Here is a 25583-nt window from a genome sequence, read left to right as displayed (position 1 = left end):
ATTTAATACGGGAGGCCCTTTCACAAGTGTTATGAGTATAATTTATAAGGCGCTGCAGGATTTCAAGCCTGGGTGCCAGTGCAATAATATATACCCTAATATTTTGAAGGATCGTTTCGGAGACGCTAAAATACTATTCGACTATTATTATGACTACAATAAAATAAAAAATAATGGGGAGGAAGCTAAATATTGCAGCACTTTAGAATACGAGAAGTCCTGGCGAACAGCCGAAACATCACATAAAACATTAAGCCAAGCTTGCCCTACCACTGGAAATGATGAATATTGTGACAAATTTAACAAGAAGGAAGGGGACAGGGGGGAATATAAGCCACCGCAGGAATTGACATGCAAACCTGCTGCTGGTTTGGCAGCAACAGAGACAACAACAGCAGTAACAGGATCAGGACTACCACAGGTTAGTCATTACTTCTCTTTTCTTCTTCTTCTCATTCGAAAATATATATGTGAGCACAATAATTATAACATTTTCTGTGTACAATGAAATAGAGAATGTAATAGAAGGAACATGTATGGAAGAAATACATGGAAGAGTACATAAATATACATTCCATTGTTCCTGCCCCGCCTGTTATGAATTCTATATATTTTCTTAGGGAAAGGAAGGTACAATTACATTACCCTCAAAAGTAGTATATGATGATTTCGATAGAAGAAATCATTGTACAGAAAGCCGTGGGGCGAAGGAATTCTGTAACCAAGATTTAAAGGGAAAAGTAAATGTAGCGTTAAGCACGTGGAAAAACGATGAAACCTTGGCCCCCAGAATCGTAAGCAACTATTATTATGCATGTAACGAAAAGAAGAACAAGGACAACTCATCCTACTATGATCCTTGCAAATTCCTATTCTACTGGATAGGTGATAAAATAAATAACGAAAAATTTCAGACAGAAAGCCAGTTTTCACCCCTTATAAACGAAATTTATGATAAATTCAAGGGAGTACCATGCACGAATGAGTGCACTAAGATATACGGTAATATTACCAAAGAGAGGTTCCCACAGGCTAAAATATTACATGACTATTACTATAACTATAAAAAAATAGAAAGCAGGGGGAATTTTAATGATTATTATAAAGGGGAAACTTGTACTACCTCCTACAACTCAGCCTTATCAACGCATACAGCATTAAGTCAAACATGTCCTACCATTGGCAATGATGAATATTGTACTAAATTCATAGAGGGAAAGGACAGGGCGGATGGGGAATTCGCGCAACCTCAAAAACTGGAGTGCCCTGCAGCTGCATCATCACAATCTACAGGAATGGTTGTAGGTAAGACCAGTAGAGTAAGGGGAGGTAGAACACATAATAACAAATATGCATAATTCGAAAGTATTATTACAGAGAGAAAAAAAATATACAGAAAAGGGAAAGTGCACCCACAACATGTCACTTTCTGCGACCTTCGATATGATTTAAAACACCCTTTTTTCTTACTTCTTTCTTAGGTTCTTCTGGTCCCGGTAGTACTGGACACCAGTCTCCTGGTTCTTCCGGACCCGGCAGTACTGGAACTTGGAAACCCGGTTCTTCTGGTCCCGGTTCCACGGGAACCTGGAAACCTGGTTTTTCTGGTCCCGGTAGCACGGGAACTTGGAATCCAGGTTCATCTGGTCATGGTTCTACAGGAAGCTGGAACCCAGGTTCTTCTGGTTCCGGTTCCACTGGTCCTGGTAGTACTGGAACCTGGAAACCTGGTTCCTCTGGACCAGGTTCCACTGGAAGAGAGAATGCTGAACAAGAATTGGCCTCTTCAGCTGCTATGAGCTCCCCTGAAGGAATGGACACCACGAATATTGTACCTTCCGCTGTTGGTGGTGCAGCAGCAATAGGATTACCAGCCCTTGCTTTCTATCTATATAAGGTAAGTACACTTAACAGAAGAAATATGTATAATAACACTTATTAATATTTGCTGTCTATTTAAAAAAGAGTGCATAGAATAAATGTTAAAGTGAATGCATAAAATAAATGTAAAAAAAAAAAAATGGAATGTAAAAAAATGAATGCTTCAAAATGTGAACAGTAATGTACACATATATATATTCCGTGCACATTTTTTAATCCTTTTCCTTTCTTTTTTTTTTTCAGTATACTCCTATATTTTCCGACTTACGTAACACCTTCTTTGGAGGAGGAGGAAGTAACAATAGAAGTAACAGAAAAAGAAGGTCATTAGTACGCAAGTTAAATAAGGAGAATGAATATGATTCCACAGCATACAATTCAACAACAGTAGATTCAGAACCTGACTTAACGGAGGAGGATGATGATGATACTACAGAATATTCTACGTCATATTCTGTTCCATATATTAGATGAGTTCCTCTCATTCTAAAAGAAGAAGGGAAAAAAAAAGAAGGAAAGAAAGGAAAGGGAACAAAAAATAATGGAGAAAAGGAACAGAAGAAGCTGGAAATGGAACATGCTACTGATAATGTTCCATCCACGGAAGGTAGTAGAAGCAACACCTAAGCAACAAACTATATTAACAGTCCCATAGGAGAAATCTTTTAGTTGCCAAAGTTGTGGATGCTAATCCTTGCGTTGGTCGTCGAACAAGTCGAAATGGAAGAAAATGTTCATGACAAAGAAGCATATTTAGATCATTTATTACAAAATGGTTAATATCATCTGAAGGACATATAAGGAGAAATGGAATATGATAATAATACTTCATTTTTTTTCCATTAAGCGATATACACAATTTGTCATGATATTTGTACTACTTTTTACTTTTTCTTCCTTCGCTCCTTATAATGTTTTAATCATTTTGTACATTCCAGTATGCTTCTCTTTCTTTTTCTTCCATTCCTACTTTTTTTTTATCCTTACCCCCAAAAGAGAAAATTCTCTAAAGGAAAAAAAGATGTTTTGTAATCTCTTTTTTTCTTTTATATATATTCTCTCCTTTAAAAAGAACAAGAAAAAAAAAAAAAAAGAAATAGGCTAAAGAAGAGAAAAAAAGGTTTAAAAAAGAAAAAAAAGAAAAAAAGGTTTAAAAAAAAAAAGAAAGAAAAAAAAGAAAAGAAAGAAAAATAAAGAAAAAAAAGAAAAATAAAGAAAAGAATGAAAGGAAAGAAAGGAAAGAAAAGGAAAGAATAAAGGAACGTAATTCCATTCCTTCCCTCTTTCTTCGTCTTCTTCTTTAGGAAGAATGTAGTGCATAAAGGAAAATGCAAAAAAAAAGGGCAGTACATAGGTAGAATGTATATGAAAAGGAAGGAGGCAATGGTTGTGTTTTCTCTCTCTTTTTCTTTTCTTCTTCGGAAAGTGCAATGCATAAAGGAAGGAGAACGGAAAATTTTTTTCTTTCTTTTCTTAAAGAAAAAAAGCAAAATTTTAAAAAAAGGAAAAGAAGGAAATAAGAAAAAAAAGGACAAAATATATTTTCCGCAAAAAAAAAAAAAAAAAGAAAAAAGAAAAAAAAAAAAGAAAAAAAAAAAAAAAAGAATGTTAAGCAAAAAAAAAAAAAATAAAAGGGAAGAAGAGGAATAAAATTTTAAAGGAGAAAAAAGAAAAAAGGAAAGAAAAAGAAGGAAAAAAAGAAAGGAGAGTGAAGGTGAGTAATTCCCCTTTTTTATTCTCTCTGAAGAATGTAATGTACATAGGAAGGGTGGACGGAAGATTATTCTTTTTATAAGGAAGAAGCGAAAATAGAAACAACAAAAAAAAAGAAATAAAAGGAGCGTAATTTTCTTTTTCTCCTTTCTTCGTCCTTTTCTTCTGGGAAGAATGCAATGTACATAGGGGAAAGAGGGGGGGTAGATTTCTTATTCTTCTGAATGTACTTAAAAGGTATCCAAATATTCTTAAGGATGAGAATATATCGAGCTACGCTTGCTTCAGAACGATGGCGAACATTTTCGCGAAAGTCATACAAACATGGTTCAGGGATAGGCAAAAATTCAATGAAGATGCTGTGAATGTAAGGGAACGGAGTGCTAAGGATGGAATAGAACCCTGTCTATGTTCTATAGGCAGGATAATCGTACCTGCAACAGTGCAAAGTGAAGTGTATTTATGAGCGTGCCCTATTTCTTCTTCTTTAATCTGCAGCAAAAAATATGGGATGATATGAGGAGAATGTTTGATGAGTTAACAGAGCGACTGAAGAGGGATGAGCCAAGAGTAAAACTTCTCTGCGAAAATATAGATACAAGGGGAAATACAAATGCAACAATAAAGAAGGAATTATGCAAAGCTTTACTACGAATAATTTACTTCATAAATGGATTTAAGCCTGGGAACCGAATAAATCAAGGGTGGAAAGTAAAAGAAGCATTGGACGTGGAGAAATACTTGAGGTGTGTAGTGGGCAATGTGACTATCATGCAATTATTCGGTGGACACTGTAGAATGAAGGAAGTGAGTCAGTATGTAAAGCTAAATATAGAGGAAACCAGCAATGTGTACAATATTGAAGGAGTACATGAAAATTGCCAGTCAGTACCATTGGATGAGTTAATATTAGGCAAACGCCTTGTTGCCGCGGAAATGAAGCCGTGGATCGAGGATATTGCTGGTAAAATAAATACTGTAAAGACAATACGCTCCTATAACAAGTGCACTAGCAGCACAAACATAATAAAGGACCCTGGAGTGACGGTCGAAGGGAGTGATGAATTCCTTAGGGACTTATTAGGAAGGAAGGAGAAAGAAGAGCAGTTGAAGGAACTCCTAGACAATAAAGATGCTATAACAAAGGAAGACATGAAAAAAATAGTACAGAAGGTAAAAGAAATAAAGGAAATGAAGAGAACACTGGACCCATGCTACCCGAACGCAGGAATAGGATTCGAGGAAGGAGAAGAACGTAAGGGAGCACATTCATTTATGGAGTACATTTAAGGAATGTACACATGAAAGGAAGTTATTCCTTTTTTTTTTTTTTCTCTTTTTTTTTCATATAGAATAAAGGTTCTGCTTGAGTAAAGGAAGAATGATTACATTGCAATTACATATTGTTCCTTTTTTTTTTTATGTAGTTACTATTAGTGAGTGGTTCACGTACTTCTTTAATGAACCAACGGAGGATGATGACACGCTTGATAAAAAGTATAAATGGAGTGAGTATCAGGCAAATAAGGCTGTATGCGAGGTGGAAGAAAGTGATGGTGGAATTAACGTGAGCAAATATGGGAAGTTCTGTGAAATTATGTTGAAAAATGTAATGATGGTAACAAATAAAAAGAATCAGTATAAACCGCCAGACAGTATCAAACCTGAGTGTACGGGAAAGCATATCCCATTATGTGATTTATTAAAAGTATGGATATATTATATGAGTACTGTGTGTGCACCGAAGGATGTTGCAGATTATGTTTTTAATGCTGTGGAAGCATTAAGCAATACATGGAATCAGGACGACTATGCAAAGTGTGAGTACAAAGAAGTTGTAGATCTTTATAGGGAAAATAAAAATATGCTGCATGAAGTACATAAATTATTACAGAGTAGTATTAATAATAATAAATTTGGTCCATTAAGTGAAAGGAAATGGTGCGATGAAAAAACAAGAAAATACCAAACTAACTTAATAGAACAGAGTCCAAATGCGCGGAGTGATAAAGGAGAAAAAAGCTCAATCGTCAGTCATAATAGTGAGGGGACAGGGATGGAGGACACCATTAAGAGAATTAGGGAGCAGATGGAAGAGGAGGAAGAAGAATTGAAGAGTGTAATGGAAGTTGTTGAAGAAGTAGTGAATAAGGCACCATCAGGCGAGAAACAATCCTTACCCCCTCCTCCACCACAACAACTACAAGGTAATAATATACCACGGGGTACACCACCCCAATGTGCAACAGCACTCTACCCCCGTCTTACTATCATGCTCTTTCATTCATTGCATGAAGACATCTCTATTCAATTATCCTTACTTATAGCTAGTGAATGTAAAGGTAAAACATTATGTGTTCGCGTAGAATGTGTAGCACAAAAATGGAAAACTAACAGGAATCAGCAGAACTTTGTAAGTATTTACATTTTCTACATAAGCCTAACTATGCAGAATGGACGTAATAGTGGGAATATAGTGGAATTGTAGGTTAATAAAGAATCTACTTGGGTACTGAATATGCATATGTGGCTCTTCTCTTTAATTTACAGAATGACATTTGGGATGATATTAAGAAGGAGGCCACAGAAATGTTTAAGAAAATATCTACAAATAGCAAAAGTATGGGAGATCAATGTACTGATAGAAAGCAAACTAGTAAAATAGTAACTGTCCCAGAGAAGACTGCATGCCAATACATTACAGCAGGATTAAAATATATTTATGAAATTAAGGAAGAACAGAATGAAGATCATGCCAAAGACAACAGAGAGTTCAAGCAAACTATGTTATGCATGGTGCTAAACGCTTATGCAGATGAATTGAAAAAGCAGGTTAAATCCCCATGTAAGGTCGATGAGCAAACAATAAATCAAATATTTGATAAAGGAAATATAAAGAAAGATAAATGGTGTAAGAGTAGTGATGGTGATTGTGTTGAATGTAAAAGGGTACCTGATCTAGATTGCACAATTGGCAAAGACAGTAATGAAACTAACGTAAAGGACAAAGTGGATGAATTGCTCAAACAGGATGACAACATAACAACAACTCTGTCTACTATGAGTTCTCTAAATAAGAACTTATGTGATAGCGCCCAATGTGTAATATCACAAAGGACCAGGGACAAAAGGGAAGCGCAGGGCGGAGGAACGGGCAAACCGGTGTGGGAGGTTTGGAAAGGATTCATATTGAACATTGCTGTCTAATTGTATAGAATTGAAATTGGGCGAACATATATATAGATTTACACGAGGAAAATGGAAATGTTTTCGCATAAGTATTATTGATATTTTCGTGTTCCCCCCTCCTTTTTCCTTCTTCTTTCCATTGTATTGGCAGAGTGTCATTTGGGACGATGGGGACATGAATAAAATATTGGGAGACCTGTCTATTGCTATGGCCAACAGTAACAAGGTGCATGATGCATCCTGTGACAGCATGGCAAAGAAAGGTGGTGAATCGGATGAAGCAAAGAAATTAGCATGTAATCTTATTACTGCAGGCTTAAAAAATATATACAGTATTGTGATGGATAAGGGGGGAAGCGACTCTCAGGAGAAGAAAGAAAATAACCAAACATTTAAACAAACTATGGCCTGTCTAGCATTAAATATATTCGCACATGATATGCTGAAAGAAAAATGCTCTATCACGGAGGACAATATAAAACAAGCATTTGAAAAAGGGGGAAGTCTTTACAGCACTATGTGCAACAATGGTAGTAATAAGTGCGAAGAATGTAAGTGGGACACATGTTCAAATTTTACCATTGGAGGAGGGACGAGCCAACGGCCAAAAATAAATGAGAAGCTCCAGGAGGATGACAAAATAAAGCCAGCTATGGAAGCAATAGAGCAAATATGTCAATCTGACCCTAAGATAGTCAAACCTGCCACATCACCTGAACCAGCAACCACATCGCACTCAGAAAGTCAAGGTAGGTCTGAATCATCAGGTGAGTCAGAACCAGCAAAGTCTACACCATTACCAGCAGCACCACCAATTAACCCGCATACAGAACCAACAGGTAAGGAAAACATTATTCAAACGAAGGATGGTGTTCGTGTTGGTGATACTGTGCTTACCTTTGAGGATACTCCAGTAGATTCTACGGATGGTAAATATGAGGACGAAGGCAAGTACAGTAAAGGTATTTATTCTATGACAGACAGTGCTGCGAAGACCACTGTTGTTCAATCTGCTCCTACTACCATTTTAGTTCCTATCCCCCCAGGTACAACTCAAGACAGTCAAACTCCAAGTACAGGAACAGACACTCAAACTCCCTCTGCATCTTCCAGTTCGAGCTCAAGTTCAAGTAGTTCTTCCAGTATTTCCAGCTCATCCAGTCTCACCCCTCCTGGATCGGATGATGCTCCTCAATCTGGTGCAGCTGCTGGTTTAGTACCAGGTGCAGGTGTCCCAGGTGCCCCTTCTGGTCCAGGTGGAGGTGGTTCTCCTGGTTCACCAGGTGCTCCTGCCTCCGTCGGTCCCTCTACTCAACCTTCCCCTGCAAAATCGGACCCTGCCAGTTCTGGCCTCCCTTCTAGTTTCGATCCATTTCAGGGGGCTAGTGCCTCAGGTGGAAGATTAGGTAGGAAGGGGGGAGGAGGAGGTAAAGATTCTTTAAAATCACCCCAGGTTGTAGGAGTAGGGAATGTGTTGAAGGAAGGGGTTGACCTCCTTACCCCATACCTTCCTGTAATCCCTGTCTTCATTGGTATTTCTGCTATGACCTACCTCCTTTGGAAGGTAAGAAAGAATTGAAAAAGAAAGAAAAGGAAGAAAAGATGGAAGAAAAAAAAAAAAAAAGAAAGAATGAAAAAAAAGAAAAAAGAATAATAAAAAAGAGGAGAAAAAAAAGAAAGAGTGAATGAATCAGTGGGGGTGTAAGATTAGGGTGTGAGTAGGATTTCGCGTTTAGGGTTACGGTTTTAAGGTGTAATTTTTCGCATTTTAGGGGATGAGTGTAGGATTTGGCATTTAGGGGTGTATGTGTAGGATTTCACATTTTAGGATGTGTGTGTAGGATTTCGCATCTTATGGTGTGTGTGTGTAGGATTTCGCATGTTAGGGATGTGTGTGTAGGATTTGGCATTTAGGTGTGAGTGTAGGATTTCGCATTTAAGGGTGTGTATGTAGGATTTCTCATTTTAGGGGTGTATGTGTAGGATTTCGCATTTAGGGGTGAGTGTGGGATTTCACACTTTAGGGATGTATGTGTAGGATTTCGCATTTTTGGGTGTGTGTGTAGGATTTCGCACTTAGATTAAAAGTAGTACTTGTTTTTGCTAAGAATAACAGTCGCCTTTTGAAAAAAAAAGATTTTTTTTTTTTTTTTTTTAACCTTCTGATTTCAGTATTTTACCCTCGGTAAGCGAAGACGACGTCATAGAAGAGAGGAACACTTAACCTCTCCCCCCTTGGAAGAACAACACCTTGCTCATGTGGACGATAAGGCAGATGGTCCACATGAATATACCTTAGTAAAGGAACGAAAACCACCAAGATCTGTTCCAACGAGAAAGGGAAGGCCAAAAAGGCATACTGGTCGTCGTGTTGGTCGCCGCACCATTATTGATATTCATTTAGAAGTCTTAAACGAATGTCAAAGGGAAGACCTGCATTTGACGAAGAAAGACTTTTTTGAAATTTTGGTTCAAGAATTTATGGGTTCTAAGTTAATAAAAGAAGAAAATGTCACTAAGGAACAGGTTCCAAGTTCAGTTTCCGGGTTTAGGGAGGAAGACTTTCTTCCTAAGAAATATATTCCTAAGGGGGATGTTCCTATGGAACAAGTTCCAAGTTTAGATTCCGGGTTTAGGGAGGAAGACTTTTTTCCTAAGGAAGATGCTCCTAAGGAAGATGCTCCTAAGGAAGATGCTCCTAAGGAAGAGGTTCCTAAGGAAGGTGTTCCATGTTCAGATTCCGGGTTTACGGAGGAAGACCATATTGGTACAGAACGTGTTCCTATGGAACAGGTTCCATGTTCAGATTCCTGCTTTAGTGAGGAAGGTTTTGTTCCTAAGGAACAGGTTTCATGTTCAGATTCCAGGTTTAGGAGTAGGGTTAAGGATATAAAGTAAAAGTTTTAGTGTGTGGAAATTAAGGGGTATGTGTTTGGGAAATGTGTTTGAAATGGGAGTGAAAATATGTGTGCGTGTGATAAAGGAAATTTCATATTTAGGTGATTTGTTAGGAAACACTTTGACATAATAATATGATCATATAAGTAGGAATGAAGTATGATAATAATATTCCATTTTCCTTCCATTGTATGACATACATAATGTTTTACTATGCTCACACTATTTTTTATTTTTTCCTTTTATTTTTTTGTTTTTCGTTTCGTATTAAATTGTTTACACTCAGGTGTGGTCAATATATACGGAGAAAAAATTTTCTCAGTTTACGGACGTGTTGAGAAATTTTCTTTACTGAACATGTAGAATGTTCATTAAATTTTTTTTTGTTATAGGTTTTTACACTGGTAATTTTTTTTATTTTCAAAATTTTTTTTTTCTTTTCTTATACATAAATAATTATTTGAAGAGGTCAAAATTTTTTTTTTTTTTTTTTTTTTTTTTGTACTCTGTAAAGAAAAGGAGCGCGGGGGGAACTTATGAAATTCGAAAATTCGCGGAGTGCTGAGAATTTGAGAAATTTTACAAATTTGTAAAGTGAGGAATTTGGGAATTCCGGAAAATGGAAAAACACGCAAATTCGGCATTTCACCCCTTCGCTTTTGTAATTTCCCCCTTTTTTTTTTTTTTTTTCTTTTTTTTCCTTTCTTGTTATTTTTCACTTTATAATTTTTGCCAAATAAAAAAAAAATTCCCTTCTTTTTATATGTTTCTTAGAACTCTTTTTCCTTTTTTTTTTTTTTTTTTTTTTTTTTTCCTTTGCACAGCGTTAACTGGAGCATACACGTTTGAGGCATTTTCAATTGGTAAGTTAAACGTAGCAACGCTGAAAAGGGTTGCTAACGAGTTGGTACGTGAAAGGGTTTAAAAAAAAAAAAAAAAAAGAATGCTTAAACAAATGGGGAAACAAATGGATGAAAAAACAGGTGGTAACGGAAAGGATGAAAAACGCAAAAGAAAAAGGAAAGTAATGATAAATTTAATTCACCTAAACCTAAGCAAATAGAATATATATATAAATAGCTAATCCGAACACAGAACATGTTAAGAAAAAAGAAAAAAAATTCCAGGAGTGACTATTCATATTATGTGTGTACTGTTAATATAACTGTAATAATTATAGTGTGATGGTAGTGTGGTAATTATGGTGTGATGGTGGTGGTACTTTCCTTGTAAAGAAGGAAGGCTAACAATGGTAGTACTATTACTGGGGTAAGTAAAGGAAGAAACAACAATAGGGATGATAGGGTGCATTCCCTTTTCTTTATTATATTATTTGTTCCTTCCTATTACTTCCTCTTCTTCCTTCTTTATTATTATTTGTCTGTTCGTCTATTGTTCGTATTCATCTAAGATGTTCATGTAAGATGTTCATGTAAGATGTTCATGTAAGATGTTCATGTAAGATGTTCATGTAAGATGTTCATGTAAGATGTTCATATAGATGCTAACCTAGATGTTTATCATCTAAAGATGTTTGTCCATCTAGACGATGATCATCTAGGTGGATGCTGTTTATCTAGATGATGATGATGTATATGGAAGGGAATATTCGGATGAATTTATGGTTGTTGAGGTGTCGTCGTCGTCGTTTGAGAACCTGTTGAATTCTCTTCTAAGGGACTTTTTCTTCCTTCTGCTTCCTCCAGAAGAGGAGTTATTCCCATTAAGGAAGAAGAGGTGTGATTTGTACTTGTAAAAAAAGTATGCTAAGGCAGGAAGTCCTACTGCAGTTAATGCAGAAGGAACTGCAATGGAAGTGACGTTGCTGCTACCCTCTTCTCCTTCTTTTCTGTGACTACCACCACCGTCACTCCCTCCTTTTCCTTCTCCACCAGAGACACCATCCACAAAATCATGCTGAGCTGAAAAATAAATAAGTACATGAAATAATCTTAGCGTATTATTCTTCCTTCTTTTTTTCCTTTCCTTCTTCCCTTTCCTTCTAACCCCTTCCTCCCTCCACTCTTCCTTCCACCTACCACCTAATAACCCACCTGCCACCTAACAACCCACCTTCCTTCCACCACCCTAACAACCCACCTACCATCACCCACCTAACAACGAATCTATGAGCATACTACCTAACAACGACAATCTACCAACCTACCACCACACCATCATAAAGCAATTTAGCACCATAAAAAAAATGTACCACTTACCATCTACGACGGCGTCACCAAGGTCGAAGTCATCTCCAGCAGAAGGTTTCTTTGTAGTAGACTGCACTGTGCAGGTCAATTTTGACAGGTCCCCTCCAATAAGTGTTTTATATTTTGTATTAAAATCTTTACAGTGCCCCTCTTGCTTATTTCCACAACCTGAACTTAGTGAACTATGAGCTACAGAGATGCCTTCCAAGTATTGCTTACATTTGTCATCGCAAGAGTTTCCATAACGCTGTAACTGTGCCTGTATAGTGTCCTTATCTTTAGAGTAATCGAATAATTTTTTCATATGATGAAAAAATTCTTGGCTAATATTAGGATATACATTGCTACAACTATGATCAGCAGCAAGTTGCCACAATTTATCGTAAATGCCTTTTATAATGGTCGAAAATGAATTACCTTCCCCGAGTTCCCTGGGTAACCTACTCCCTATCCAATAATACAGCGCATGGCAATACGAATCATCGGGCGCCTTGCCCCTTCCGCCCTGACCTACCCAACAATAGGATTCTACAATTTGATTCGCATAGTCCCCAAAATTATGATCTGTCCTTAATTGTTTCTTCAATTCTTCTTCCTTCTGTGTATATTGACAATAAAGTGAACCGTTGTGCCCGCTGAACCGTTTGTAGTAATCCCTGTATGAAGTCAACATCGCGTCTAAATCATCCTTCTATAAAAATAAATTATAATATATATGTATTCTTACTTCGTACTACGCTACACACACACACACACACATATATATATATATATATATATATATATATATATATATATATATATATATATATATATATATATATATATATACCACGGTACGTGTAATATGTAATGTATATGTTATTGTATCCATTTTTAATAGGAAGAATAACAAACCGTTAATATTCCGTTCCCCATGGTTCATGTATATATATATATTTTTTATATATATATGTATGTCCATATATATATATGTGTATATATGTATACATATATATATGTAAATGCATATTCATATATATAGCATTTATATATATAGTTATATATAAGTATATATAAATATATATATATATATATAGTATATGTATATGTATGTATGATTTTTTCCTTTCACTTATTATATATGTAAGAATGGTAATTTTTTGCTTTCTTCTTTTCTTTTTCTCTTTTTCTCTTTTTCTCTTTTTCTCTTTTTTTTTTTTGTTTTTTTTTTTTTTTCACATTTTTCTTTCTTTTTTTCCATCTTTTGGTTTTTTTATTACATCTTTTTTTTTTTCTTTCCTTTTTTTCTTCCTAAACCAAGTGACCTTCCTTCCTATCACCCTAACAGCCTTACTCCTACCCCTAAGAACTGCACCCCCCCCACACACTTCCCTCCCCTCCTTTTTTTTTTTTTTTTTTTTTTTTTCTTTTCGTTGCTTTTTATTTTTTTTTTTTTTCCTTTATTTTCTTCTTTTTTTCTTTTATATTCTTTTTTACTTTTTTTATTTTTTCTTCTCAAAAAAAATGTGAGCAACATTTCCTTCAGCCTAACACCAAAAACTGCACCCAACTGCACACTTCCCCGTACATGCTTCCTTCCAGCAAGGACCCCTAACAACACCTTCCTTCCACCTACCAGCCCTAACAACCTTCCTTTCACCTACCAACCCTAACAACCTTCCTTCCACCTACCACCCCGCTCCTCCATTTAAGAATGAAAATAGAACATAGAGTAGCATATTCTGAAATTTTTTTCTAAAGAAGAAAGGCAGTTACACAAGCCCCTTTTCCCTTCTAATATGTACATAATAAAGGAGCGCATGCATGCTTGCACAATGTAATAGGGAAGCATACGTACGTGTAATATACGTAATAATAATAATTTAATGTTCTATCATGTCCTTAAAGAATAGCGATACGCAGAACTATCATATCATACTGTAGTAAAGGAACACATAAATAGTAAGGAATGGTCTACGGAATATAGGAAGGGAATGTGGTGGGTGTGAAAGGGGTAGTGATGTGCTACCTGTACAAACATGTTTTATAAATATATATATATGTAGAGGGAAGTAAACAAAATTTTCGTCCTCCTTAACACATGAAGGAAGGGAAGAAGTATATTCGTTTCTTCGTTTGTTTTGAGTGTTTGTAACCTTGTTTGTTCGTTTGTTTGTAACCTTGTTTGTTCGTTTGTTTGTAACCTTGTTTGTTGTTTGTTTGTAACCTTGTTTGTTGTTTGTTTGTTTGTTCTATATATATATATACAGGAAGAATATATAATTGAAGGGGCAAAAATGGCACCACCATCACCACAGGTTACTTTATATTTAAGGAGCGGGATAAATATTATAAATGAAATAATTTGTACACATATTGAAATAATAATATGGGAGAAGTACATATGTGGGAACACTGGTCTGCATACCACACACTCTATCACATTCATATCTTCAGCAGGAGGAGGATACAATTACCTTACCCTCAGAAGAAATATATGCTAAATTTAAGGAGAATCAGGAGGAGTATAATGTACCTCAAGGAGAAAGAGGAACAAAAAGGAAGCAGTAAATTGAGACAGAATTAGGAACAGTATTGGGGTGGTTACAGAGTAGTAGTCACGATTGTGCCAGGAAATTTGTAAATGTGCTCTGTTACGCACTGAACATGGACTCAAAGGAAAAGCATTATGGGCAACGTTGTAATTTACTATATTATTGGATAGGTGATGCTATGATACAGGGAAAAATCAACGTGTCTAATTTCAGCTATACCATCTCCCTTGTTCATAGTGCACTGGAGGAATTTAGCTCTAAATGCAGTTGCACTAAAATATACCCTGGAATTAGCGATGAAATTTTTAAGCAAGCTAAAATACTATATGACTACTACTATAACTATTATAAACTGCAGGAAAAACCTGAGCATAAGGAATCTACCATATGTCGAAAGTTAAAGGAAAAATTGAAAGAAGCTAAGAAAGCATATAGTGCATTGGACGGTACGTGTAACCGTAGCAGTACTACTCCTGAACCTATATATTGTGCAAAATTTAATGAATTAAAGGACGAGTACGACAAAATATTACAGTCAGATTTAGAGTGTAAGGTAGTGCAGAGAGTGGAACCTTCAGAAGTAGCGTCTGATGGAGAGGAAAACGAAGAAGAGGAAGGGCCAAAGGAAGAAGATGCCATAGGTACAAAGGAAGGAGAAGGAGAAGAGGCTACAGAAGGTGAGCAGCCCCATTTGGGTACGCAAGTGGTGAAAGCTATTGAAGACCATCCAGAAGGTCCTCCAGAAGCCACGCAGCAAATTCCTTATTCAGGACAAAAAGTTGAAGTACGTAGTCCACAACATAGTCATGAACATGGAAATGGTCATCAGATGGAAACGACTCTCCCTATCTCTACACCCAGTTCAGAAAGTACAGGAAATACAACAAATATCCCCGCTGCTGCTGTGTCGTCCACATTAGGCACATTAGGAATAGGAGCACTACCAGCACTTGTCTACTTTCTTTATAAAGTAAGATTACCATCTCAATTATTAGTAGAACAATGACCAATTATAATTTACCATTATAAGGGGGGGTGTAAGGAAACCTAAGGGAGGGGGGTATTCGTGACCACTAACTCTATATTGAACAATCATAAATAAATGAGGGAGGAAGGAAAGCAGGGGAGAGGAGAGGAAAAAGCACAAGCTAAAGCGTAAGCTGTGCACGCTCTCTCTATATATATACGGTACAGGCGTTAACACTCTTCTCTTTCTTTCCACCCATAACAACCTTTCTTCCCCCTTTTATTTTAGTACACTTCATTTTTTTCTAACATTCGTAACACTTTTAGTGGAAGCAATAGAAGGAATAAAAGATCAACTTTCAGACAAGAATTAAACACCTTATCAGAAGACGACGATGGCAACTCAACAGAAACATATTCAACAGGAACAATTTCCATCAGGGGCGATTCTAACACCACAGTATATTCTGTTCCTTATATTAGATAAGTCCCTTTCCTCAGTTCCTTCTCCCTCTCTCTCTCCTTTTAAAGGAAGAAACAAATAATAAAAAAAAGGAAAAAAAAAAGAAGCGCTAAGAAAAGAAGAAGAAAAAAAGAAAAGAAGGAAAGAAAAGGAAAAGAGGAAAAAGAAGAAAATAAGGTTAAGGAAAAAAAAAAAAAAAAAAAGAGGAAAGGAAAAAAAGATAAGAAAAGAAGGGAAGAATAAATAAGAAAAAAGAGAGGTTTCTTTTTTTTTTTTAAAGAGAAAATAAGGAAAGGGGAAAGGAAAAATAAAGAAGGTGCGTAATTTCCCTTTTTCACCTCCTCTTCCTTCCTCGTCTTCCTCCCTTTTTAGAAGAAGGCAGTGCATACAGGGAAAGGAAGGGGGAGGAGAAGGTTTCTCCCTCACCCTCTTTTCGAGGAAAAGAAATAAAAGGGAAGGAAGTTAAGAAAAAAAAGAAAAAAATTTTCAGGAAAAAAAAGAAAAAAGAAGAAGTTTAAAAAAAAGGAAAAAAGAAGAAGTTTAAAAAAAAGGAAAAAAGAAGAAGTGCATAATTCCTTCTTTCCCTTTTTTTTTAAAAAAAAAAAAAAAAAAAGAGAAGGAAATGGAACGAAGAACTTAATACTTTTTGCATTTATTAAAAAAAAGAAAAAAAACGAAGGAAGGAGAAAAAGGAAGGAGGCAAAGAAGGAGGAAGAAAGGTAGAGTGGACTAATGAAGAATTCCTTCTCAATTTTTGAAAGAAGGAATGAAAAAAAAAGGAGGAGGAAAGAAGAGTGTAAGGAAAATACCAATAAGAATGGAGGAAAATAAACATAAGGAGAGGAAATATGCAAAAATATATATATGGAAGTACAGAATTTGATGGAATTATGGAGGAATCCTAAGGGGAATAAGTACATAATTAGCATATCACAATGGCACCAAATATAAGGGAGTTCATTAAGTTCCAGATGGAACAGATGAGGACGCATGGAGCACAGGCTTCTGGTGTAAGGGGAAAATAAGCAAAGGATGGTGCGTTGCTTATTATATATAGTTCATTAGTGCAGGAATGAACTGAATAAAAGAATAAGCTGAAGTAGTTAAATATATATTTACAAACTTTTATTCCTTGGTAGGAACAACTATGGACCAACCTGAAAAAAATGTTAGATGCCATACCTGGGTATGTGATATATGAGGATGGCATAGTACGGGCGCTATGTGATAGGAATCTAATGGAAAGCTACTTGGACGAAAGTACACAATGGAGCCAACCCTTATGCAAAGCCCTAGTGAAAATATTCCTCTGGATGAATGGTCGGAATCAGACATTGACGAAACAGAGCAAAACAGGACAAAGACATAGAGAAATAGATGATACAGAACTTATGTTTCGGTGTATAGCGGGGAATGTACTCATATGGGCAATGTTTGGAGATCATTGTCAACTGAAGGATATGATTAATTATGCAACGGAGGCTGTTAGTGCACAGTTAGGAACATTTGATGGTGATGAGACTGTGAGGAGATGTGGGGACTATACTTTTAAAGACCAGAAAGTAGGAACGAAATTATTAGGTAACTTAGTAAAGGACTGGTTAAATGCAAACAAGAATAAAATGCAGGACTATTTGGACGTTTCTAACGAGCAGAAGGATTTATGCAAGGAGGAAAAGAGTTGTGCGCATGGCAAAAAGGAAAAAGACACTGATGATAGCATTCTGCAGACTGTAACAGGGTATAATGAGAATCAGATGGAGGAAGTAGGGGAAATTGTTAAAGAGGATAAATTTGTGTCAGAAGAAAATGCAAAGGAAATAATACAGAAAATAGACAAAGAAGAATTGAAGGATACTGATAAAATTGAGGGAGAGGTGACTAAGAAAATAGAAGAACAGAATAAACCCCAACCTCCATCACCACCAATTCAATCATCTCCAGGTGGTGATGACTGCACCATCAAGGATAAACCCTTATGTGAACGTGCAACGTGTGTAATGAAAAAGTATCATCAGAACGGAGGACATAAGGGCGGAGTGAAGTGGGTAAGGAACGATATTATTCATTAGAATAGAAGCACAGTTTATTGTGCTTCGTGAGTATGCACGAATTGATAGGGGGAAAGTAGACACATATAAGGGGAGTGGACAACATAATATTTATAGGGGGGGGGAGGTGGACATAATAATTACATAGCATACATTTGTTTCCTTCCATTTTTCCTCCCTCACTCTCTATATGAACAGAGTGAAATTCAGAAGGACATCAAGGATAGGGCCACAGAAATGTTTAAGAAAATACTTGAAGATAGCGAAAGTATGGAAAAAACTTGTAAGGGTGATTCAGATGAACGTAGTAGAATAGTTACGGACACAGAGAAAAGAGCATGCCAATACATTACTGCCGGATTACAGTACATATACCAAGTTCAAGAGAATGATAGGGACGGAGCACACAAGGCTAAAGACAACAGAGATTTTAAGCAAACGATGTTATGCTTAGTTCTAAACGCTTATGCAAATAAGTTGCAGGAGGACGTGAAATCTCCCTGTACGGTCAGTGAGAAAACAATAGAACAAGCGTTTGATAGAGGGAATAAAAAAAAAGATTCTTGGTGTGTGGATAAGGATAAGAAGAATAGTGGTCCATGTATTGAGTGCAAGAGGGAAGCTAATCTAGAGTGTGAAGTAGGCAAAGACAATAACAATACCAATGTAAAGGACAAATTGAAGGACATGCTCACTACAGATAAAAATGTACAAGAAAGTGTGGCTACTATAAATACTATAAATAATAATAACTTATGTCACAGTGCACAGTGTGTAATAACACAAAGGACCAGGGACAAAAGGGATGAGCGCGATGCGAAGCGCAAAGCGATGGGCAAACCGAAAAAAATAAGCAATGAAGACAGGATTTGGGAGGTTTGGAAAGGATTCATGTTGAACATTGCTGTCTAATTTTACAGAATTAAAATGGTGGAACATATATATCCTCAGGAAGAATGGAAGTGCTTTTCGTATAAGTACTGCTTATACTTACATGTTCCTTCCTCCTTTCTCTTTCTTCCCATTGTATTGGCAGGGTGCCATTTGGACAGATGGGGACATGCCCGATTTATTGAAAAAGTTGTCTGAGGCTATGACTAATGGATACACGAACGAAGAAGATGCATGCAAGAGCATTGTAGATAATGGTACTACATCTCCTGAAGCTAATAAAAAGGCTTGTCAACTTATTACTAAAGGATTAAAGTATATATATGGTATTACGGAAGATCAGCAGGGCACTACTGATCAGCACAAAAAGAATAACAGAATATTCAAGCAAACTATGGCCTGTCTAGCATTAAATGTATTCGCACATGATATGCTGAAAGGAAAATGCAATATCACAAAGGAAAACATAGAACAAGCATTTGGGAAAGGGGGAAGTCTTTACAGCACTATGTGCAACAATGGTAGTAATAAGTGCGAAGAATGTAAGTGGGACACATGTTCAGAGTTTAAAATTGGAGGAGCGAAGAACCAACGGGAAAAAATAGAAAAGGAACTCAAGGAAAATGGTGACATAAAGATAACTCTGTCTACTATAACTAATTTATGTAATCAGAGTAATACATCCTCTAAGGCGAGTGACAAAGGGAAACAAGGGCCATTATCTCCAGCACCAGCTGCTCCAGCTCCAGCAGAAAAAACTCCTACTATAAAACAGAACAATGATTCCCTTGCTGGAGGTGGAGGCGGTCCTAATAATAAACACCAGTCAAGTGAAAAAAGTACGGGGGCCCCAAGTGTTTGTAATGTTAATAGTGCTGAAGGTGACAAAAGTAAGGAAAAGCATGATACTAAGGAACCAGGAGAACCGGACAAAGCGAAGGAGGTTCCATGTGTACTACTGTATTCAATTATATATAATACGCCCTCCTTCTTTATTCACTTTTCAGGTAAGGAAGACGCAACTACTACTACTTCAAATGATTCGGAGAGTGGGCATATTCCCCCCGCTCCAGCTCCCGCTCCTTCACCGCGTCAACCGACTCACAAATTAGCAACACCGCGTACAATTACACCTCAGGAAGTAAAGAATGTAAGGAAGGAAAGGATGGTTGGCCATCCCTTACACCCTTTCGACCTCCTTACTCCATACCTTCCTACCATTCCTGTCTTCCTTGGTATTTCTGCTATGAGTTATTTACTTTGGAAGGTAAGAAAAGGAAAGAAAAAAAAGAAAAGAAAGAAAAAAAAGAAAAAAAAAAAAAAAAAAGAAGAAAGAAGGAAAAAAAACAAAAAAAGAAAAGAGTGAATGAATCGGTCGGCTGAGTGTAGGATTTCGCATTTTAGGGTGTATGTGTAGAATTTCGCATTTAAGGGGATGTGTGTGTAGGAATTCACACTTAAGGGGATGTGTGTGTAGGATTTCGCATTTTAGGGGTGTGTTTTTAGGATTTCGTATTTTAGGGGTGTGTTTGGAGGATTTCGTATTTTAGGGGTGTGTTTGTAGGATTTCGCATTTTAGGGGTGTGTGTATGTAGGATTTCGCATTTTAGGGGTGTACGTGTAGTATTTCGGACTTAGGTTAAAAATAGTACTTATTCTTTTTAAAATCAACACTCGCTCGTCTTAAAAACACATTCTCTTTTTTTTTTTTTTTAGTATTTTGTCCTACCTGGCAAAAGAAAACGTTACAGAAGAGTTCCTCAAGTATCTGGTCCTCCTTCTTTAGAAGAACAACTCCTTGATCGTGTGGATGACCAGGATGATGGTCCACATGAATATACCGTAGTAAAAGAACGTAGACAACCAAGATCTGCTCCAACGGGAAGAACGAAGAGGTCAAAAGAACAGGGCGTTGGTCGTCGTGGTGTCGGTCACCGCATGATTATTGATATTCATTTAGAAGTCTTAGACGAATGTCAAAAAGGGGACCTGCATTCGACGAAGGAGGAATTTTTTGAAATTTTGGTTCAAGAATTTATGGGACCCCAATTTATAAAACAAGAAAATGTTCCTGAGGAACAGGTTCCAAGTTCAGATTCTGGGTTTAGGGAAGGAAGACTTTGTCCCTATGGAAGATGTTCCAAGTTCAGGTTCCGGGTTTAGGGAGGAAGACTTTCTTCCTAAGGAACAGGTTCCAAGTTCAGATTTCAGAGTTTAGCGAGAAAGACTTTATTTCTGAGGAAGGTGTTCCTAAGTAAGAGGTTCCTAGGGAATGTGTTCCTAAGGAACAGGATACAAGTTCAGATTCCGAGTTTATTGTTGATGTTCCTAAGGAACAGGTTCCAAGTTCAGATTCCGAGTTTATTGTTGATGTTCCTAAGGAACAGGTTCCAAGTTCAGATTCCAGGTTTATGGAGGAAGACTTTGTTCCTGCAGAAGATGTTCCAAAGGAAGAGGTTTCTAAGGAAGTTGTTCCCGAGGAAGAAGCTCCTAAGGAACAGGTTCCAAGTTCAGATTCCGGGTTTAGGGAGGAACACTTTATTCTCTTTTTTTTTTTTTTGTTTTGTATTAAATTGTTGACTTTCCTGTGTAGTCAATATAAGCGAAAAAAAAAATTTTCCCACTTTATTTTTATTTGTTTGGTAAGTTCTTTTTTACTGAACATCTAAAATGTTGATTAAATTTTTTTATTGTTATAGGTTTTTATCTATGTAATTTTTTTTAGTCCTAATAATTTTTTTTTATTTTAATAATTTTTTCTTTCCTAATTGCAATTAGGGGGGTTTGAAAAGTTGTTTCAAATTGTGCGCGAGGGGTTCTCGCGGACGTTTCCGCGAAGATGTTCGCCCGCCTTCTTTCTTATGGTTATACACATCTTTTAGATGCACAGTTCATAAGAAGTGGGAATGACAAAACATGTTCGTACAAAAGAGAAGGAAGCTGCGCCCTTTTCCCTTTCTTTTTTTTTCTATTTTAAGTGAAATATTAGTCCAAAAAGAATTGCCCTAATATAAATTTTGTCACACAGAAAAAATTTCACAAAAAAAAAAAAAAAATTTGTCCAAAAGAAAAAAATGCCCTAATATAACTTTGCCACAGAAAATTGCGGAAAAAAATTCTCAAAAAAAATGACCTAATTTGTCACAGAGAAAAAATTGCAAAAAAAAAAAAAACTGTCCAAAAAATTGTCCAAGAAAAAAAAGAATGCCCTAATATAAATTTCTTACACAGAAAAAATTCCACAAAAAAAAATTGTAAAAAAAATTGTCCAAAAAAGAAAAAAAAGTTGTCCAAAAAAATTGCGGAAAAGAAATTGTCAAAAAAAAAAGAGGTAACCATGTTATGTTTGTGCATCCGAATTGTTTACACTGTTGAACTATAGCATATATTTTTTGTACGAACACACCACATGGAAAAAAAAAAAGAAATGCGACTTAGTATAACATATCAAGGAGAAAGCTCGTCAAGGGAGCTCCTCAAAGGAGTGTGTATACTTAATACAATAGTGATACTTCAAAAAAGGGGGGAAGCCAAGACTCACTGGGAACAAAATTTGTCCCTCTTTTAAGCTACTCTCTGGTGGCCATGGAAGCCCTATATATTTCGCTCACCCCCCCCAAACAGACGAAGCAGGGACGCGGTAGCAAATCAAGATTATATGAAAAAAAAAAAGAAAAAAAAATTAAATTGAATTAATTAATAAAATGAAAAAGAAAAGAAAGGAAAAAGTGAAAAGAAAGAAATATCAACCTGTTTTTTGATTGTATAAAATGCACGGTTCTTTATGCTCCTCCAGGGAAAAGGAATATTTCCTTTCCAGATGTTCCATATACGACGTATTACATTCCAAACGATGTTACATGCGACCGTAGCCTATATTTCGGTGACTCTGTCCCCTTTGCCCCCCTCCGGCCGTCTGTTGTTGCTGTCTCCTTCCATCATTATTATTTCTTCCTGTTGGTGGTCGTCGCCGTTCGCCATTATATATGCTAGAATTTTCTGTTAAATTTGATGACGAATCTACAGTCGAAACATATGTAGATGTTTCTGTAGAGCTGTCGTCCGTAAACATGTCCACGTTGCGGGGATTCGATCTTCTTTCCCTTCCTCTTATGTTCTTCCTTCCTCCTTTAAAATGTTTACCAAACCAGGAGGGTAGAAGATTATACTGAAGGAAGGAAAGAAAAGAAGGAAAGGAAGGAAAAGTGAAGGAAAACAAAGGTATGAGGAAGGAAAGAAAAATTCAAGCACACATATGTATCATCCATATACACATTTATTGTGCATATATGTAATACATATATGTCCGCTTTGAACAATAGAAATGTTGAATATATTTTTTTTTCTTTTTTTCCCCTTTAAATGTTTTGGTAGACATGTGTGTGTGTATACCATTCTAATGTTTTATGTATATAATGTGTATTAGTAATTATATACTATTACCTTATGAAGGAAGAAAGCGACAATTGTTGGTAATCCTACTGAAGCTAATGCACCAGATATGGCACCGGCGACGGTGGCGTTTCTTGGACAATCTGATGTATGTTTTAAAGAACATTTTAATTGTAGCAATTGGTTATAAGTACGTTCTTCGGCTATGCTCTTAAAGTTTTTACACCACTGTTCATTGCTCCCAATTCCATCTGGACAGTGTGTTTTCATATATTGATACGCGGTAGCAACCCTATCCAGGTAAAGGTAGTATACATCAGTACAGGAAGGTCCCCCGGCCTGGGTATATTGTACAAACTTCTTTATAGTTCCGTAGTCCTTGGAATAATCAAATACTGTTTTCATCTTATTAAAAATATCTGTGCTAATCTTATCATACATATCAGTGCACTTACCATCAATTTTGAACTCCCCTAGGTTCCCGTAGATTGCACTCATAATTCCTGCAAAGAGCTGAACACTCTTGGGTGTTCCAGGTAACAAGTCCCCCGTCCAATAATATAGAAAATCGCAGAGGTCATCAGTGGGCAACTTACTCTTCCCTTCCCCATTTGCGTAACACCAACCGTCTATAATTATATCCGCATAATCCGGGGTGCCCTGGTAACTATTCAGTGAGTGCTTCATAGAAGTCTTTGTTGCCTCTTTTTCCAGCACAGAACCATTATTACAGTGTTCTTTGACATTATTAAGTGCGCTATATGCTGATTCCGAAGGTAATTGATCCAAACAATGGTAGTCCTCGTCCTACGAGTGTAGAATTGGCAAAGAAGAGGAGGAGAGGAGAGGTTGTTAGGTGGGTGGAAGGAATATATATGTGTATTTTTCATTATGTTGTTCATGTGAAGAGTGCTATATGTATAAAGTGTTATGTATGCACTGTCCCATTGGTATATTAAGATTAGAAGAAAAAGGGAGTAACTTTCCGTACTGTGTGCTGCTTTCCCCCTCTTCTCATTGTTGCAAGTAGTGAAAGTTTCGATGCAGTTACTACAGTACGTTTCTGATCGAGCAGGTTCTTATATTTTTGCTCTGTGAACATGTCTTCGAAGCCACTACACCATTTACTATAAGTTGCTCCTACTGCAGTACATTTACTTTGCGCCCCATTATATGCTTTAAGAATATCTTTCAGGTGTTGGTCATAGTCCTTATCACATTTGTTTCCACTTCTCTGTAACTGTTCCTGTATAGTCTGGTAGTCCCTATAGTATTCATACATTTTTCTCATTTGGGTGAAAGTGCTCTTGGCAATAAATTCATCTATCTTTTTGCACTTGTGATCAACACCTAATTTTTCCAATGCATTGTAAACATCACTCAGGAAGGTTGAAAATGAAGAGCCTGTTACCAATTTGTCCGATATTAGATCTCCTAGCCAATAATAAAAATACTCACAACGGTCCTTATGGTATGGACTACCGGAGAACATTACTTTGTTCACATAGTACCAGGCACCTAGAACCTTATCCAAACATTTATCTGTATTTGGATGCTTCTGTAATGTAGTTTTCACGCTGTTCCTTATTTTTCCCACATATGTGTCCTTACACCATGTATTCCAATTATTGTTAAAATTGTCATATGCTAATCTTGATGGTAAGTTGCGCAAATCCGCTTTCTACGAATAAAAATAGTGATATGTATATGTTTCTATGTATTCTGGATAAAAAGTATTACACATGAATAATATGTGTATGTATGTATGCACAATACTTTGAATAATGAGGAAAGGAGAAGTAGTGGTACTACTAACCGTTAGTGGTCTTGTTGACGCCGATCCTGGTGCCATGGTTTATGTGTTCATTTTTGTATGTGTGTATACACACTTTTATATGTATATATGTAATAAAATTTATGTGAAAAGGGGTTTCGTTTTGCGCTTTTCACATCCTACATGTATTTTTTTACACTATTCTATAATTTCTATATAACCATTTAGAACACTATACACTCCTATTATTATTAATATATATTTATACCCCTCACCACCCTTAACTGTTCGATTCACAAAAATGTACCTTCTTACAAGAAAAAATTTTCACTCCCACTTTCCATTTATGCTTAATTGTTATGGTTCATGTTGTTACTTGGGAAGCGTTCATTTAAAAAATTGATTATACACATGCAATGCTTTTCGTATATATGCAGAGAGCATTTATTCCTCCTCTCCCCTTTAGAAATGTGTACATTGCATTACTCATACATATTAAAAGTAGCTGAGAAAATTGCAGAAAATTAATTATATATAATAAAGACGAAGAATACATACACTTATTATAACATTCCCTCCATCATAAATCCCTTCCCCTCCTATTAACATGTGTTCCTT

General features: G+C 36.4%; 2 protein-coding genes across 2 annotated transcripts; one reads left to right on the top strand and one right to left on the bottom strand.

Moving 5' to 3' along the window:
* Positions 1–4056: 4056 nt before the first annotated feature.
* On the top strand, positions 4057–20947 carry PCOAH_00001680 (SICA antigen; the record flags this gene model as incomplete). The annotated part of the gene is made up of 16 exons (XM_020056985.1): positions 4057–4849; positions 5022–5801; positions 5922–6070; positions 6145–6756; positions 6935–8347; positions 8956–9658; positions 10506–10588; positions 11875–11945; positions 12416–12467; positions 14331–14398; positions 14642–15398; positions 15684–15854; positions 16997–17905; positions 18107–18784; positions 18945–19806; positions 20586–20947. Coding segments are annotated over 16 exons (8463 nt in total), but the record flags the coding sequence as incomplete, so codon positions are not given.
* Positions 20948–22655: 1708 nt separating this feature from the next.
* Positions 22656–25043, bottom strand: PCOAH_00001670 (KIR protein; the record flags this gene model as incomplete). The annotated part of the gene is made up of 4 exons (XM_020056984.1): positions 22656–22967; positions 23243–23998; positions 24243–24872; positions 25008–25043. The coding sequence occupies 4 exons, from the start codon at positions 25041–25043 to the stop codon at positions 22656–22658; spliced, it is 1734 nt and encodes a 577-aa protein (XP_019912466.1).
* Between the last annotated feature and the right edge of the window lie 540 nt (positions 25044–25583).

Source organism: Plasmodium coatneyi, chromosome 1, assembly GCF_001680005.1.
Source record: "Plasmodium coatneyi strain Hackeri chromosome 1, complete sequence".
In the NCBI taxonomy this organism is placed as follows: domain Eukaryota; phylum Apicomplexa; class Aconoidasida; order Haemosporida; family Plasmodiidae; genus Plasmodium; species Plasmodium coatneyi.
The sequence above is the reverse complement of the archived record's forward strand: the minus strand, read 5'-3'. Positions and strand labels throughout refer to the sequence as shown.